General features: G+C 36.2%; 1 protein-coding gene across 2 annotated transcripts in view; it reads right to left on the bottom strand.

The window, feature by feature from the left end:
* Positions 1 to 381: 381 nt before the first annotated feature.
* Positions 382 to 18,490, bottom strand: part of NADK2 (NAD kinase 2, mitochondrial) — a 47,592-nt gene continuing 29,483 nt past the window's right edge. The window contains exons 8-13 of one of the 2 annotated variants that reach the window (XM_070476584.1): positions 15,962 to 16,027; positions 14,530 to 14,625; positions 7,788 to 7,843; positions 7,598 to 7,651; positions 5,475 to 5,598; positions 382 to 2,500 (exon numbers count right to left, since the gene is read on the bottom strand). In XM_070476584.1, the coding sequence (XP_070332685.1) occupies positions 2,362 to 2,500; positions 5,475 to 5,598; positions 7,598 to 7,651; positions 7,788 to 7,843; positions 14,530 to 14,625; positions 15,962 to 16,027 (535 nt within the window). In that variant the 3' untranslated portion in view covers positions 382 to 2,361. The remainder of the gene's footprint in view (positions 2,501 to 5,474; positions 5,599 to 7,597; positions 7,652 to 7,787; positions 7,844 to 14,529; positions 14,626 to 15,961; positions 16,028 to 18,490) is intronic. The other variant, XM_070476585.1, reaches the window with a different exon arrangement.

Raw genomic sequence — 18,490 nt, forward strand, 5'->3', positions numbered from 1 at the left:
CTTTATACGTTTCTTCATGTAGAAAACTTATATATAAGCCTTCTTGTTGACTTACACCCTAATCCTTCATGGTTACTTTAATGTTAAGGAATAAACTGCATTTAAAATAATTCTTCTTTCCAGTTCAGCAGTTCATGTAATATGATTTTGATTTACTGGGTCCATGAATATAAATACATATGGAACATCAAAAACATTAACTCAAAAATATCTGAAGAATCTACATTTACCAGGAAGCACTGTGTCACATATTAGCAGTGAATGAAGTCAACAGGGAAAAAAATAATAGTGTGGAAAAAAGACATGAAATATAATATTTTGGGGCAATCTGGTTTTCAAATAATGACCCATAAGAGCTGAAGAAATAAATGAACTAAAAAAGAAAAGATAACAATGGTTTACTTTTATTCACATGTAGTTGCCATTAAAAGGAACTCATTCATAAGAACATTTTTGCTATTCTAACAACCTTTGCCTCTCGTCATCTCGTACAAATAAATCCCACAACTGGTCAGAAATGTTAGAGGTTCTATCACAAATGGAGCACATTAAGTAGTTTTTAAACCTTTAAATTATGGCTTATAAACAATTTTACACAGCAGGTTACCTATTAATATATTACATATTAAACAGATCTATGTACCATTTTGGACAATCAGATTTCCATGATATTAAAGATGGAGCTGGCATTTTTGTCAAAAAGGTATTTTAAACCTGTTAGGGAGTTTCTATAGTGTGGAATTTTACTTCTTTTAAAGTGGTATCTTAAGTATATCATTATTAAATCAAACCAGAAACTAGATCCATCTCTGGGAAAACACCAATTTTTATTGTACGCATGATGTAAACTCCTCGTGAGTAGTATCTATGCAGTTACTCTCAACTAAGAAAAACAAATTCTTGTTCTGGATATACATCAAAACCTAAGATTATCTTTGTATAATAATAGTACTTAAAAAAATCTGACAAGAACATGATAAATGTTGCCAAAACTAAGAGCACTTGGTTTAATTACACATCCTAGTTTTCACAGAAGCTACTTCTGAGCTCACCAGATTCAGTTCTATCAGGATAGCGGCTGTTCAGATCACCAGTGTACATCCAGCACCCGACACAGTATATGGCACAGAGTCGGTGTTCAATAAATATTTCAGTGATTGAAGACAAATTTTTAACAGCAAGTGGGAAAAAAAAATACAATTTTGAATAACTGGAATAAGAATACCAATTGTCTCATGATGCAGCAAGAGGAACTTTTTGTGATAATTCTAGGATTACTTATAAGTAAAGTGGGAATTAGGTAAAGAAACTGTCATAATGGGAAAAAAAGAAAAGCCACAACATTTTATCCTCCAAATCTAATGTGTAAAACTTGGAATATGAGCTAGGTGAAAACTACCATGATAATAAGTAAGGCAAGTCCAAAACTAAAATGTTTTGCATATTTATTAAACAGTCCACTTTCTTTCTGACAATACTCCTAACACTAGATGAAAATTTTTATAGGTTTTACCAAACTCATAATAGAATGTGCCTAATCAGTTCATCCTTTTAGTCTTTAAATCCATGTTAGAGAGTTTTAAATATGGAAGAACTTTACCAGCCTCAAATCATTACAAAAAAATTACCAAAGACCTAAAATAATTATTGGCTAATACATTTGTAATAGAGCCATGATTTTGTCCGTATATATTTCACCCAACATTTTCAAAATTAACCTGATAGTCAATTAAATGAAAACATCCATAAATAACTTCAAAAATGATTGAACTTTTTAAATCAATAGTCATAACAATATCATTGTGTTCTGAAATTAGAAAACTCTTGGCAGATATATAAAAACACATTTACCTACTTCAATTAGGTCAATGTCAGGATTTATCAAAATTCTCCATCAAAGTTTTTTTAAAAAATCTTGATCTTTAGGTACTATAAAAAAAATACTAATCAAATGAGATGTGTTTGGTCTGACCAATTCCACAAAGTGAGGAGGAAAAGGAAGGAAAAAAAAAAAAACTTGTACAGTTAAATTTCAAATCCTAAACATTAAATCTTTTATTTGCGCCCTACCTCTCTCAATTTATAAAGATACCAGCACTCTTGGAAACCAACTGCAAGCAGTATCAAAATTTCACTGTTATGAATTCTCATCAGTTTAGTCCTCCATTTTCTTACACAGTGAACATCTTTTCCATCAGAATCCATCAGAAGAATAATGCAAATCTCACTTTCTTGGTTGCCTTTCAGCCCAAGGCCAAGCAGTCTGAACAACAACCAAAAACTGTAGCTTTATGACTGGTAGGCTGTTTCTGCAGTAAAACTATTTCTCTGGCAATCAAAATGGTCATCTGAGGCAATCCTTCACTGCTCTAGAAGCACAGTTCGAAGCTCATCTTCTTTCTCGATCAACATTGAAGCAATGGCTCCGTCATTAAATTCAAAGGAAGTTCCTCCATCCACAACCATGCATGCATCCCAACACCGAGAACGCACACACACCCTAGGCAGAGAGAGACATCTTGTTAAATATCAACACTTTGCTTAAACTGCAATTCCTTTAAAACACTGAGTTTTCATCTAAACTGGCAGGTAGATCATTTGGCCTTGATTTTTAAAATCAAGTTGCCCTGCCCTTTGTTATGAGAAAATTAGTGACTATGTCAATATGAGTACATTACCCAAGAAAATCTCGAAATGTTCAGGATAGTTCCATTTACCCAAACACTTAAAAGTGAACAAATTCAGACTTGATGGAACTCTTAGGAGCTTTTTGAACATTATTACCATTACAAGTATTTTAAATGTTGAGCAAGAATGTAACTACTGTCATGTAAAATTTTTACTTATATACAGAAAAGGCACAAATTATCAGCATACAGCTCAATGAACACACTTGTGTTATCATCACCCAAATTAGGAACTGAATGTTACACTCAGTTCCTGGGAAGTTCCCTCATTGTTCTTAACCCATCTCCCAGTCTCTACTCCCAGCCCCTCCTTCCCAAGCATATCCACTATCCTAATTTCAATTACCACAGTAATAATAGCTTTGTCTATTCTTGAAACTCTATATAAATGGAAGAATACAATAGATATGCCTATATCTGGCTTCTTTTGCTCAATAGTATGCTTGTGATCATCCATGTTACCATATGTAGCAGCACTGGGTTCATTTTCATTGTTGTCTGAAAACGCCTGCATTGTACGAAAATACCAAAATTTAACTATCCCTTCTACTATGCATGGACATTAGGGTTTTGATCTATTGGGAACATTGCTGCTCTGAATATTCTTGAGTATGTCCTTTGGTGCCTACATATCTGTCAGGGTATATACTTCTGCTGGATATATATCTTGGAGCAGAATCACGGAGTCACTGCACGTCCTATATTCAGCTTTGGTAGGTAACTGCCGAACAATTTTCCATATTATTCCTAACAGTATAAAAGTTTCATATAAAAGTTCTAGTTGCTCCACTTTTATATAAAAGTTGTAGTTGCTCCACCTTATCAACAACTGGTATTTTAGCTAGGCTGGTGAGTGTGTGTGGCATTGTATTTGTTCAGTCGCTCCATCATATCTGACTCTAAGTGACCCCATGAACTGCAACACGCCAGGTTCCTCTGTCCTTCACTATCTCTTGGAGTTTGCTCAAACTCATGCCAGTGAGTCAATGATGCCATCCAACCATCTCATTCTCTGTCGCCCCCTTCTCCTCCTGCCCTCAGTCTTTCCCAACATCAGGGTATTTTCCAATCAGTCAGCTCTTCACACCAGGTGGCCAAAGTACTGGAGCTTCAGCTTCAGCATCAGTCCCTCCAATGAATATTCAGGACTGATCTCCTTTAGGATTGACTGGTTTGATCTCCTTGCAGTCCAAGGGACTCTCAAGAGTTTTCTCCAGCACCACAATTCAAAAGCATAAATTCTTTGGCACTCAGCCTTTTTTAAGGTCCATCTCTCACATCCTTACATGACTGTCGTATTATATGATATAGTTTTAATTTATATTTCTCAGATGAATAAGGTCAAGGATGTTTCTCCATACACTTATCAGCCATTTGGATATTCTCTTTTGCGAAATGCCTGTCCAAGACTTTCAGCCATTTTTCTAAGGGGTTACCTGCCTTCTTTCTTACTGACTTGTAAGAATTTTTGTAATATATTCTGGATATGAATCCATTGCTAGACATAGATACTATTTCACTCTGTGGCTTGCCTCTATTTTCTTGATGGTATCTTGATTAACATAAGTTAATAACTCTAATTTAGTTCAACTTGCCAATCTGTTGCTAAGAAATAGTTTCCAACCAAAGTCATAAAGCTATTCTCCTACTTATATGAGCAAACATTTAAATGAATCTTTTAGTCTTACCCAATCTGAGTACAGATTTGTTGATTAATCAAAATTAATTCTCAAATGATTAAGTGATTTTAAAATATGATCACTATCCTTTTTAATGTCTTTCCTAGAAAAAAAATCAATTATGCATTTTCAAAAAAGTACATGCACACTGTAAGAAGCAATTTGTAATTGAACTATTCTTTGCTTGCCATGAGATGAAAAGTGAAAGTGAAAGTCACTTAGTTGTATCTGACTCTTTTTTAGTGGACTATAGCCTGCCAGGCTCCTCTGTCCATGGAATTATCCAGGCAAGAATACTGGAGTGGGTAGCCATTCCCTACTCCAAGGGGATCTTCCCAACCCAGGGATCGAACCCAGGTCCCCTGCATTACAGGTGAATTCTTTTTCATCCGAGCTACCAGGGAAGCCCAAGAACACTGGAGTGGGTAGCCTATCCCTTCTCCAGGGGATCTTCCTGAGCCAAGAATCAAACTGGGGTCTCCTGCATTGCAGAAGGATTCCCCACCAGACGAAGTATCAGGGAAGCCCTAACTATAGTTAAGTTTTCTTGTCAGTCTGGAAGACTGGGCAACCTTTACAAAAATTATAAACATTTTTGTATATCTTCTTCCCCTCAAAACAAAAAATCTGTGGCAAATTTAACAGATGTGGGCATGGGTGGGAGATTCAGCTGTAGGGAAAAGCTGAGAGAAATGAGTCCTTTATGTTGCTACACAATTTAGGCTTTATATGAATGTATGTCCTGCTTTTATTCCATAGTATATGAAAAAAAAAGTTGTTTTCCAGTTTCTTTTGAAGTGACAATCCGATCTTACTGTGTCTTACTTAATAAAGTAAAAACAGACAAGCACACATTACCCAATTAAATAACCATGTCCTTTCTATTCAGTTAAATTTTAGTTTCTCTAAAGTGAAACTAAATTTTAAAGAAAATATCACTTTACCCAGGTTATTAGCATGATACCGCTTAACTCCACAGGTTCTACTTTTCCTGCATGATTAAGTTTGAAGCAGTGATTTAATGAAACTGAATACTTTCACAGCCAAATGTGCTTTATAATTAATTACAAGGGAGGAAAACAGATACAAGAAGACCGTGGAAGCTTACTTTGAGGTGAAACAACGCTGACGACTGCTCGAGAAAATTCTGTTTGCTATTGGTTCTCGAATACTGAAAAGTATTTTTGGTTCTTCTGGACTGTAGAGCAATGATTCATTATATTCGTTTGTTACTATAAAGGAAAAAAGCCAAATATTAGCACATTCAATGAAAAACAGTCACTTCTGAGAAGTGCAAAATGAGAATGGATGCCATCCCCAATTTAAAGGCAGTTCTATTCCAAAAGTCTGTTTGGCAGCAAGTTTCTTGGAACTCATGACAAACTCCATTTAAAAAAATGCTTATAAACAGGGAGTATGTTCCCAGATTAGCCCACAGAAGCCTATATCACCCACAGGATAGCAGAAATAGGTACCTTTGGTGGGGGAAGGGAGGACTGTAAAGTCAGTAAACAAAGAGAAACTAGTTTGAAGCACTCAAAAATAGAACTTGAGTTGACATAATCCCTTGCTAATAAGTTCCTTTCCAAAACATCATGCCAAAAGGTTCATGAGGTATTTCTACAAGTCTTTGAGATCTACTTTCTCCCTAACCAAGAGGCACACAAAGTTGGCATGCAGAGCACAAACTGGTTAAAGACAACCGTACAAAGAAACTGGGCTTGAAAAAAGCATTTAGTTGAACACCACATTAAAAGACATCACAAGACTATCAGATAATCTACCTTATATACCAAAATTTCATTTGAATTAAATGAAGTGTCTGTAACAGTGACTGCACCATTGGCATTCACTATTGCTTCTGAAGATAAGTCAAATCTTCAAAGGAATAATATTCATTCAGTAAAGCAGTATGTTTATTAAAAGAAAAATCACTATTTTATATATACCCTTAAATTACTTTATATAACTGATACAAATTTCAGTATATACATTGTTTTAAGTGAAATTATCTAATGAAGAATCAATTACTATAAATGCCTCACTTTCCTTCTTTTGGTACAAATTTAACACTAATTCCAACTCAAAGCCATGATTAAAATAATATTTTAGGTCTCAAAATCAGAGAGGGAGAAAATAATCCATTTTAGAGACCTGAAAGTAACCACAGAGATTTAGTCCTGTTTACAAACTATTTTAAAGGCAAACCATCTCAACAAAGAAAGTCTTACGGGAATCCAAAACACACAAATAAAATGAATTGACTCTGTTAATATACTTTACCATGTATTGCTATATCACTTTGAAGGCAACCAATATGAACATACGTTACGATAACTCTCAAATTCAAATGTTTACAGATGACAACTGCAGCATAGGTAAGTAAAGGCAACTATGAAGAGTCTGGATTTTTGTGTGTTTTTTTTTTTAATAATTTACCCTTGAAATCTTAGGATACTCTTCAACTAAACAGAGACAACACTATTTAGCTTTAGTTTGTGGTCCATACCTTCGAAAATGATCCTGGTAGATGAATAGACCTTAGTGTGTTAAAATTTCACATGCCAATCAAATGAATGTGGTTTCCAATTTATTAATTTAAATATTTTTTTAAATAATTTTTAACAAATTTGAAGAATTCCCCAGCAATCTAAGTCCACTCCCTCACCCCACTGCTGAGGAAGCAGAAGGGCAGAGAAACAGCCTTGCCCAGTCTCAGTGAGTGACTGGCTGGTCTGGACTGGAGCCCAGCTCTTCAGATTCCCTGCTAAGTATCCTCTCGCCAGCACTGCTGGTTCTCTTGAAGGAATGCTGAAGTAACTAGGCAGGAGTACGCAGCGAAAGGATAGATGACATTTCAGTGAATGTCAAGGTAAGCATTCACGGCTCAATGAATTCCTTCTCATTCGGAGGATACTAATGGCACACCAAATTTAGGTGTACATTTCCTACTTGCCTGATGTGTATTTTTCTACATTTTCCTATTCCCCAGGAAAAGTTTGCAATCACACTGTTTTGACACAGAAGTTAGATTTCCATGGTTGATAAAAATCATAAAATTTCAACTTTAACTTTCTACTGATTCAATATATTTTAAGGGGTATTATATTGTTGGAGTCAAAAAAGTACTATGCTTTGCTTAATTAGACAAGTACATTTCATGATAACATCCTCAAAATATATACAGAACTTAACTAAAAATGTCAGTGATTATGATCATTTGTCACTGACCTTTCTCTACCAATTCTCTGTTCAATGGAAGACTTAAATTTCCTTGTCGGTTTGCTATTGGAAAAAGAAAGGGGGAAAATATCTTGATTAAATAAAATATTTTGTAACATACTATATAGCTTACATACAATAAAATCTACACATTATATAGCATATTATAATTGTAACATAAGAACTATTTGGTACTCACCAATATTTAGAACATCTTCCACAGCCTGAGGTGCCACTCTATTAATATTGAATGACCTACAAATAAATACCACAAACATTTTTCCTTGTTTTAGTTCTAAAAACATACTAAAAATGAAAAAGGAATAATCTACTTAATGTATAAAAAACTCTTAGAAATTATCAGGCAAAAAAAATACCCAAAAATACAATAGCCACCTCATATAGTTTTTAAAAGTAGGCAAAGTACATGGGTTAACGGTCCAGGGGTCATATGAAAATATGTTCAGTCTCACTCATACCTGAGGAGATATTAAAACAAGATTCTTCTCAGATTTTAAAGGTTAAAAACTGATAATGTATTGACATGGGTATGGGAAGAGAAGTATGACCATATACTAATGGCATTATAAAAATTGCAATTAGACAATTCTGTTAAGATTTAATATGAACATATTCTTCAATCTAGTAGTTTACCCTAAAATATATTTGCACATATAATACACAAAGACAAGTATAAGGATATTTACAGAAGCATTGTTTATAGTAATAGCAAAACCACAGAAAGCTGGGTAAATATAGCTACTCAGTTGAATACCACATAGATATTAAAAAGACTAACTACAGCCATATGTATAATACCAATGTGGAAAGAGATCAACATCTTAAGTTAAAAAACCAAAAGCATTATACAGTGTGCGTATGTGTATGTGTTTTGTTGTTTAGTCGCTCAGCTGTGTTCGACTCTGCAACCCCATGGACTGCACCAAGTCTCTCTGGCTTCACCATCTCTCGAAGTTTGCCCAATCCACGTCCACTGCATCAGTGATGCTGTCCAGCCATCTCATCCTCTGACACCCTTTTCTCCCTCTGCCCTCAATCCTTCCCAGCATCAGGGACTTTTCCAATGAGTCAGCTGTTCTTTATATGTAATACAGAATTTCCTTGTGTTACTTATATTAAAAAATATATAGAGTGGTTATAGCTGGAGATTAGTACTAGAATATAAAATGAAAGAAACCAGCTTTTCATTGTATCCCCTTTGTATTATTTAACATATTTTTTATTTTTTTAATTTTTATTTATTTTTTACTTTTTGGCTGCGCTGAGTCTTCCTTGTTGCTTGTGGGCTTTTCTCTATTTATGCCAAGTGGGGGCTACTCTGTGGTATGTGGGCTTCTCACTATGGTGACTTCTCTTGTCGCGGAGCACGGGTTTCTAGGGCACGCAGGCTTCGGTAGCTGCGGCTCCGGGGCCCTAGATACAGGCTCAGTCGCTGTGGCACACGGGCTTAGTTGCTCCACAGCATGTTTAATCTTCCCAGATGAAGGATCAAACCTGTGTCCCCTGTACTGGCAGGCAGATTCTTAACCACTGGACCACCAGGGAAGTCCTAACACAGGTTTTAAACATGTGTTTCTTTAAATTATAAAATCATTTCTGAAGGTGAGAAAGTTTTAGCAAGATGCCATGAGTAACCACTTAAGAACAAACATTACCACAAACATAAGTAACTTTTAAAAGCAGCAACTTTTATTTATTTATTTATTTATTTTTAATTTTTATTAGTTGGAGGCTAATTACTTTACATCATTACAGTAGTTTTTGTTATACATTGATATGAATTAGCCATGGATTTACATGTACTCCCCATCCCAGTCCCCCCTCCCACCTCCCTCTCCACCCGATCCCTCTGGGTCTTCCCAGTGCACCAGGCCCGAGCACTTGTCTCATGTACCCAACCTGAGCTGGTTATCCATTTCACCCTAGATAATATACATGTTTCAATGCTGTTCTCCTGAAACATCCCACCCTCGCCTTCTCCCAGAGTCCACAAGTCTGTTCCATACATCTGAGTCTCTTTTTCTGTTTTGCATATAGGGTTATCGTTACCATCTTTCTAAATTCCATATATATGTGTTAGTATACTGTAATGGTCTTTATCTTTCTGGCTTACTTCGCTCTGTATAATGGGCTCCAGTTTCATCCATCTCATTAGAACTGATTCAAATGAATTCTTTTTAATGGCTGAGTAATATTCCATGGTGTATATGTACCACAGCTTCCTCATCCATTCGTCTGCTGATGGGCATCTGGGTTGCTTCCATGCCCTGGCTATTATAAACAGTGCTGCGATGAACATTGGGGTGCATGTGTCTCTTTCAGATCTGGTTTCCTTGGTGTGTATGCCCAGAAGTGGGATTGCTGGGTCATACGGCAATTCTATTTCCAGCTTTTTAAGAAATCTCCACACTGTTTTCCATAGTGGCTGTACTAATTTGCATTCCCAGCAACAGTGTAAGAGGGTTCCCTTTTCTCCACACCCTCTCCAGCATTTATTGTAAAAGCAGCAACTTTTAAAAGGTGGTTAGACCCTTAACCACTTAGGGTCTAAAAAGGTGGTTAAGGAAAGGTTTTTTTTTTTAAAAAAAAAAAAAAAAAACACAACTCTTCCAGCTAATTTAGAATTCTCCTCCTGCCTCTACCTCTTCCCAGTAGATGCTCCTTCAAAAAGGAACAGTACTGCATAGTCACACAACTCTAAACCTAACTCAGGGGCTCTTAACATTTTCAGGGAGGAAGAATAAGAGATGCTCCATATACCTGCTCTAATCCTATACTCTCTGTATTTTGAAAAATGTGAAAACACTTTGGACATTCTCTTAAGAAAAATGCAGATATATAAAAAATTTTACATTAAAAAACTGGAGTCATTCACAGACCATAGCCTTATGCTAAAAAAAAATAAATCTAAAATATGGCCCTTGCCTAACCTATTTCACCATTACTCACCCTCCAACTTCACATTCCAGACACCCTAAGCTCTGTTCTCACCTCTTGCTCACACTTACTATGTGGTAGAAGGCAAAATACTTCAAGTGCTGTGACTTCCTTCTTGTTCGGCATGAGGTTCACAAGACCCATCTCATTAGCATTACTACTGTCACACACTATAAGCCATAAGGCACTGGGGGCAGTATCTGGCTCTTGGCAAGAACTCAACGAAAATGTCAAGTACAAGGAAATCTGTATGAGTTACACTCTTAATTCCTCATTACTGTTTTAGGATTCTATTTTAAAGTCACAGAAAAATAAGCTGTTAATAGGGTTCCACTGAAATAAAATATGTAAAGGGCAAAAGATAATAGTGATTCATATATCTTTACTATAGTTAAGAATTAGTTTAAGAGAACAGAAGTCTTACAAGACATGTTCTAACACTCCTAGAACTATGACTTATTAGGAACACCACAAGTCAATACAAACTAAGTTATCTGAGTTGGGGTCAAATTAAAACTAATTCCCTGTGGGCGTAATCTAAATCTCAGCCAATTCAATCTACCCTTAGGAGTGGTTTACATTCTACATCAAAGACAAACTATATGCCAAAGCAGGTGTGACCCAGCAAACAACAACTTTTTCCTTAGATCTACAACCTTTACCACTTAAGAGTGCTGATGTGAAATCAGACATAACTTCTACTAAAGACAACCGAATTGAAAGGCAGACAGTCTCATATCTTCATCAGCTAGTAAAACTCTCTTTTTACTTAAGAACACCTCTTCATCCTTAATTAGGCCTTCTGGGACAGAATGTACAAAGGAGAAGGACTGGGAACAGGCTTAAGAACTCATGGAAACATAAATGATCCTGCTCCGTGGTACTTCTCTACCGTGTGCTGCAAACACATTCCAACCGGGAAGAGGACCGAGGTGACTGACACTGCGATGATGCACAGCCGCTTGTTGTGCAACAGAACCACCACATCCTATGTCTTGTGCAAGAATTTCTGGAAATGCAAAGATGGGACAGCTAATCCCTGAGCTCTTCCCCCCACCCTCCCAGACACGTGATTAGGCTGTATTTCCCACCCCTCTAGCCACACAGCATGTAACTACATTCCAGCTAAAGGAATAAGAGTGACTATCACAGGCAACTCTCCTTCCAAGGAGTAAGCGTCTTTAAATTTCATGGCTGCAGTCACCATCTGCAGTGATTTTGGAGCCCCCCAAAATAAGTTATGATCAACCTAGATAGCATATTAAAAAGCAGAGACATTACTTTGCCAACAAAGGTCCGTCTAGTTAAAGTTATGTTTTTTCCAGTGGTCATGTATGGATGTGAGAGTTGGACTGTGAAGAAAGCTGAGCGCTGAGGAATTGATGCTTCTGAACTGTGGTGTTGGAGAAGACTCTTGAGAGTCCCTTGGACTGCAAGAAGATCCAACCAGTCCATCCTAAAGGAGATCAGTCCTGGGTGTTCATTGGAAGGACTGATGCTGAAACTCCAATACTTTGGCCACCTCATATGAAGAGCTGACTCACTGGAAAAGACCCTGATGCTGGGAGGGATTGAGGGCAGGAGGAGAAGAGGACGACAGAGGATGAGATGTCTGGATGGCATCACCGACTCAATGGACATGGGTTTGGGTAGACTCCGGGAGTTGGTGATGGACAGGGAGGCCTGGCATGCTGCAATTCATGGGATCACAAAGAGTTGGACAGGACTGAGCAACTGAACTGAACTGATCATGGGCAACACTTCTCATAACCTCCCACAGGGGACCCTCCAAGCTTTTCCTCCTTCTGTGGCTCAGAAAGTCTATGGTTTACAGTTAAGCCCTGAAATTAAATCCTACCTCCTCCATTTATAAGCCACATGGCTTTGGGCAAGTCAGTTAACTTTTGAGACTTTTTATACTCTATCAGTGAAAATAAAATTAACTAATCTCAGAGTATTCTTGAGAATTTAAGTAAGATGATATACTTACTTGGGACAAAGAAAGTGCTCAAAGATGGTACTGCAGTAAGTTGAAATTATTAATGTAATGTATAGAACGTATAAGCTTTCCCTCAGTATCTCTGATCCCTAGCCTTCTCTCTTCTCCCCCAATGCTTCTCTTTTCTCCCCTTACTCTCTGAAGAGAAAAAGGATCAAATGATACAGGGGAAATGCAATCATAATGAAAGAATTATCGGTAATAACAGGAGAATAGAACACGTCAGAAGCAAGCAAGCTGCATAAGGCTGAGTAGAAAAGAAAAGGGCCTAAGTGACCAAGGTGGCAGGGACAGGATATGGTTAGAGAGAGAGAGAACTGGCTCTGCACTAGAGCACCGAGCGCAAAGCAGATTTTAATAAGCCACACAGAAAAGACAGAACTTCTAATCTAAGCCATACTTATTCAAATGCAACATCAACACAGGACTCAACTATAAGGTGAGTGGTAGAAGAAATAAAACTCAATTTTAAAGAATTCAAATTTAGTTTGATAAGCACTGTTTTAGCTGTATTTGTGAGCATGTAGTCATTTATTCAAAAAAAGCATTTTAAGTGAATAAGTATGAAGTACTGTGCTAAGCAAATAAAAAATTAAGCAGAAAAAAAAGTCACTAGTCACCATCCCATGTGCCTCAAGTTGCTCAAACTAACTGGGTATGAACTTACTAGAAACTAATTATGTGCTAAATGCTATAAGAATGCCATGAGGAAAAAGTGCTGGGTAAGGGCAAAAAAAGGGACTGATTAATTAGGCTTATGAAAAGAACAATGTCTTAAGCAAAGATTTTGCCATTTAACTGACATTTGAAGACTGGGATTTTTAGCCCGTAGATGGAAAGTGGAAAATGTTCAGGCGGCCAATGCAAGAAGAAGGTACATTGAGCAAAAACAAAAACCCCAGAGAGAACAAGGCTTGTGCTGAGAATTGCAAGCAGCCTGCAGAGCCTCCAGTGTAGCGGGTTAGGGTCAGGCCGCAGGAGGCTGGCAAGGAACCTTAGCTCATACTTAAAGGGCTTCATATGACAGTCTGAATAATGTGAACACAGTCAAGAAAGTTTTAAAGCACAGAAGGGAAATAGTGAGATCTATCTACATTATGGAAATATTACTCTGTGGTAGGAGTTATGAATAACAGTCTGAAAAAGCAAGGTGATGCACAAAGAATGTTCACTGAAAAGATGGGGGCCGACACCAAGAAACAGCCATAGAAACTGAAAAGCAGAGGCTAGAATTTCTGAAGTACATCTGACAGGATTCAGAGACTGCTAAGTATAGAGGGAGAACAGGAAGACCCAGAGTTAAGACCAGGCTTTAAGGAATAATGTGTTTTCCTGAGACTATGAACTCAAGGGTAACAGTGATTATTCAGCAAGACAGGGAACCCAGGAGAACAACTGAAGACAATAGATTCAGTGTTGAACATGTTGAATCTGAAGTGCTATTCCCACCCTTATGTAGTTAGCAGGTAATTTTACAATATGAGCCTGAACTCAAGAGAGACGATGGCCACAGATAAAAGTCAGGGAGGCATAGGCATGTGCGTGCTAAGAAGTGGAAGAGACTTCCCAGAGAGGGGTCATAGGGTAAGCAGGCTTCAGGATGTCCCAGATTATCTCCAATTAGGTCTTGAATGCACAAACTTCTGGCATATTTTTTGGTACTGTAGTTTGTTTTCATTTCTTTATAACTTAAAATATTCATTTTTAAGATATACATTCCCTAAAAACATTCATTTTCTTTTTTCTCTTTACAAACCTAGGGCAGGAAGATAAAGAATGACCAGATCCAGGCTGAGCTATAAGTCAGGGCTGGACTCTTGGACCCAATCGATGAGTGAAACAGAAACTGAGCCAACCAATAAATCAACGCCAGGCTCCTTCCTGCGTATCAGAGGCCTCAGATACACCAATGTGAGACAGCAAGCAAATTATATTACTTAAAGTATTTCACAAAAGTTGATAAGCAACATTCGAAGTTACTCACCAGGCCTTTGATCCTGTTCCAGTACACAAATTGAGCCCAGAGCTCTTCTGTTTTTCCCATGGACCATCATCAACTGAAATCTCGTAGTAGGAAGCCCTATGAATTGAGAATATAAAACTGGATTTGTGGAACTTATGTCTCATGGTAAATGAGATAAAGTATCTTTTTCAAAGCTGATGAAATCTAAGTGGGTCATCCTGACTTAGACATACCTGACTTAGTAGGGACACATATCATGATGCTAATTCCAATACTGATTAAGTGAAAAAAATTAAAAAATATCTATGTGTCTACATCCTTCTCTGACCTATATGTGCCTCCTTCCTTTAAGATTTCAAACAAGAGCTTCTTATAAATTTTTACCTAGCACTGCTATGGAAACATACAGAAGATGATTTCAGAATTCAAAAAGAAAATACCGTTCCTAGGGGAGTTTTATTCTCAGGAGCTAGTCCTTGACACATCTAAGTCTGCATCTAATCCTTCAAGTTACCAACCATTTCTACTTAACTCTTGTTTCTCAAGTTATGTACTAATGTGCCTTTTGAATTGACAGTAAGCTAGCAGAGACAATGAGGTTCTAAAGAAAAATCTCAACCAGTCCTGGACCAGTGAACAAAACTAGGGATAAAATAAGAACTGTAATTTTTTTTTAAAGATTTACATTTCTCAGATTATTTAATAAACATGGAATCAACTGGGTTTTCTGACACCAGCAAAAAAAAAGAAAACAAAATGACACCACTTTTTAACTGCATGAATGTTTAAGTGATTTGTAACTATTCAAAGAGCTTCTGAAACAATTTTGTGAACTATGTCTTAAAATAATGGTGTCAACAGTCAACACTGAGTTACTTTTATCCAGCAAATAAAAAAGCTAAAATAAACACTTAACAAAATATAGCTTTTCAAAACAATAACAATTATTAGACATGCCTGCAAATATTAACATTCAATGGATAATTTATCTCTTATTCTAACCCTTTCATTTTCTCCTGCCAAGCTCGTGGTTTATGAACGCTTCATATCATATAACTCCAAGTCGTTTTTTCTCTGAAGTCAGCATTCTCTTTAAAAATAAAAGACAGCAAGTCTAATATTCACATTTAATCTACTTCATAGCTTTGTTATGTCTTCCTAGAAAATTAAGAATTTTAGGTATATTAGTCTACTATATACAATACAGACAAGTCAGCCAAATCCATTGGAATGGCTGCTATTATTCCAGAATCACGTAGAAACCAGAGATTAGAGGTAAGTGGGGACAGAAAAAAAAGCAGAGGTGTAGAGAAAGAAAAGTCAGGAGAGAGATGTTGAGTCCAAAACAAAGAGCAAATTTAGTGTCATTCTTACATGCAAGTTTATCAAGATTAGTCAACTCAGAATTTTGGTTTCAGGGAAATTATTTTTTTAAGGCAGCAATAAAACTCACAGTCCCTTTAGAGTGGGTATACTTCTTCTTAAATTGTCCACTGCTACAGCCCAAGAATAAGACATTCTAGGTTAGAACAAATAGGAGAAAAGAAAAAAAATTGGGCTTTTAAAATGTTCTTAAGTTTAAGAACATTATAAATGAGGCAGGAATAATATTGCCACACTTCACATTTTCCAAGCAAAGCACTTCAGTTTTCAGGAAGATTACAATTCTCCTGCACACACTGAAGAAGAGCACAGGCTTAGCCCGGCTCTGTTGTTTATTAATTGTGTGACTTGGGGCAATTTACTTCACCTCTCTGAGCCACAGACTGCCCTATAAAATGGAGATAATGATAGCATCAATATTTATTCAATCTATAAATATTTATTAAGTGCCTAATATGTTTTAATAAGCACTGTGCAAGGTCCTAGGGATTTAATAGTAAATGTAATAGACACAATCTTCTAGAAGCTTATATTCTAGTATGCAGGTCAGAAATTTTACAGTAATAATTACCAACTATTTAGAGTGTTGCTTACTGCTTTAAGCAATAAACAAGACACTATATAAGAAATAATACAAGATGGCCTTGAAACAGCACTGCCAGGAGGAAGGCATGTATAGGCAGGGCAGTTCAAAAAATAAGTAGTAAGTTCTCATGACAACTCAATACTGGATCCGGAATTAGAAATGCTGGGTTTACATGATGGTTCTGATGCTAAATTAAATATATGAGCTTGGCCAAGTGATTTGAATTCTCCAAATCTCAGTTTTTTCACTGAGAAATACAACCACTTTTCCCACAGAGTTGCTATGAGCATACATGTGACAACATACACAACATGCACAGTGCCTGACAGGCAGCAGGCATTCAGTAAGTGTTCATTTCTTTTCTGCCTAAGGGTCTGTGTCATAGAATCTTTCCAAGTAATTTCTAATATTTCCAGTAGTTAAGGCTTTCTCAATAGCATCAGAAGCCCACCCACTGCTGTCCTTAATCTTAGTAAAGATAATCAGGTGAGGCATCAAAGATCACAAAAAGAACCAGCATCGGACATCAGGGGTAAACCAACCAAAGCACTGCCACCACAGAAAATAGAAGCATTCAATCTAACACCTCCTAATGGGACTTCACTGAATTTCCATAAGTCAGTCATTGATCCCAATTTTCCTCCTTTTGTAAGTTATTTTTTAGTAAGTACAAATCATAAAGCAACGCTAGTAGAAGCTCTCAGAAGTTATGACCTTCAAAATATACAAACAGAATAATGTAAGCCTTTAAATGGCTTCCCTCGAATAAGCATAAACTCACAAAACATCTTTACCTTTGTCATCTATTTATTTTAATGGAGACTTTTTCCAATCTCATTTTAAGGTTGTTCTCTTCTGCCTGTCTTTAGCAATAGTGATGAGATTATATCACTGTTATATTCTCTTCCTTCTCTCTTATGACATAAATGTATCCATTACTCATTTCCATATTGCTTCAAACTTGATATGCTATAGTTTTTTCTGTTGCTGCCTAAGTCTTACTATATTAAAATAAGCACATCTTTACACTTTACCATATTTTTAAGTTCTTTAAAGTATATATTTTTATTTGATTTCTTGAAGAATACATTTTATTTTTAATAATTTTTAATTATGTATTTTACCAGCTTCTAAAACATTAAGACACAGCTACTTTTATCTTATTTGTTTTTATATTCCTAGTTCACACAGTAGGTGTGCAATATATCTCACTGCATAAATTTAAAATTATATTAATCAAAATAATTACAACTCAAAAAGATAATTCAAATCATTCTGTTGAATCAGGCTTTGTTCTCTTCAATACTACCTCCAGTAGTAAGTTAATGGCTAAAATGTGGTTTTTTTAAGACAACTTATTCTTACCATAATTAAACTTACTATAAAAGGATATGACTTATAATGAAGAGAATTTCAGAAAATTTGAAACTCTCAGGGAATCAATTACATGACCTTCAAAAGATCACATGGTTCTGGTAGCAGGAGAGTAGAATATAGATTTATCTCTAATCTTCCATCCCTAACTCCCTTACAACAACAACAAAAATGAGAAAGAAAGTTCTAAATGTACCACCAAGAGTTAAATTAACTTTACATTATGGCAGTCATTTTACAACTGGTAACTAGTGTCACACAATAAATTTTCTGCAAAAAAATTCTACTGACAATTTAAGCCTAAGTTATATTCAACACTCACAAAATAGATTTTATCAGTAATAAAACATACACTATGTTTTTATATTCCTACTGAAGAAGTTCACTAATCTTAGTTTTTGGTAATAATGGTTACAAATCTTAAACTGTCAATACTCTTGCCTTATGATGTTGCACTGAAAAGGATCAACATTACTTATGCAGCATTCTTGTCAAAAATGCTTAGTCTGAATTTTATCATGCAGAGGAAAAAAAATCATACAAATCTAAATTAAGGAATATTCTGCCAATATTCTGCAATTGGCTTAGACCATTCAAAAGTGTAAAAATCATAAATGACAAAACAGGGATGGGACTAGA

This window comes from Odocoileus virginianus, chromosome 14 (assembly GCF_023699985.2).
Source record: "Odocoileus virginianus isolate 20LAN1187 ecotype Illinois chromosome 14, Ovbor_1.2, whole genome shotgun sequence".
NCBI lineage: Eukaryota > Metazoa > Chordata > Mammalia > Artiodactyla > Cervidae > Odocoileus > Odocoileus virginianus.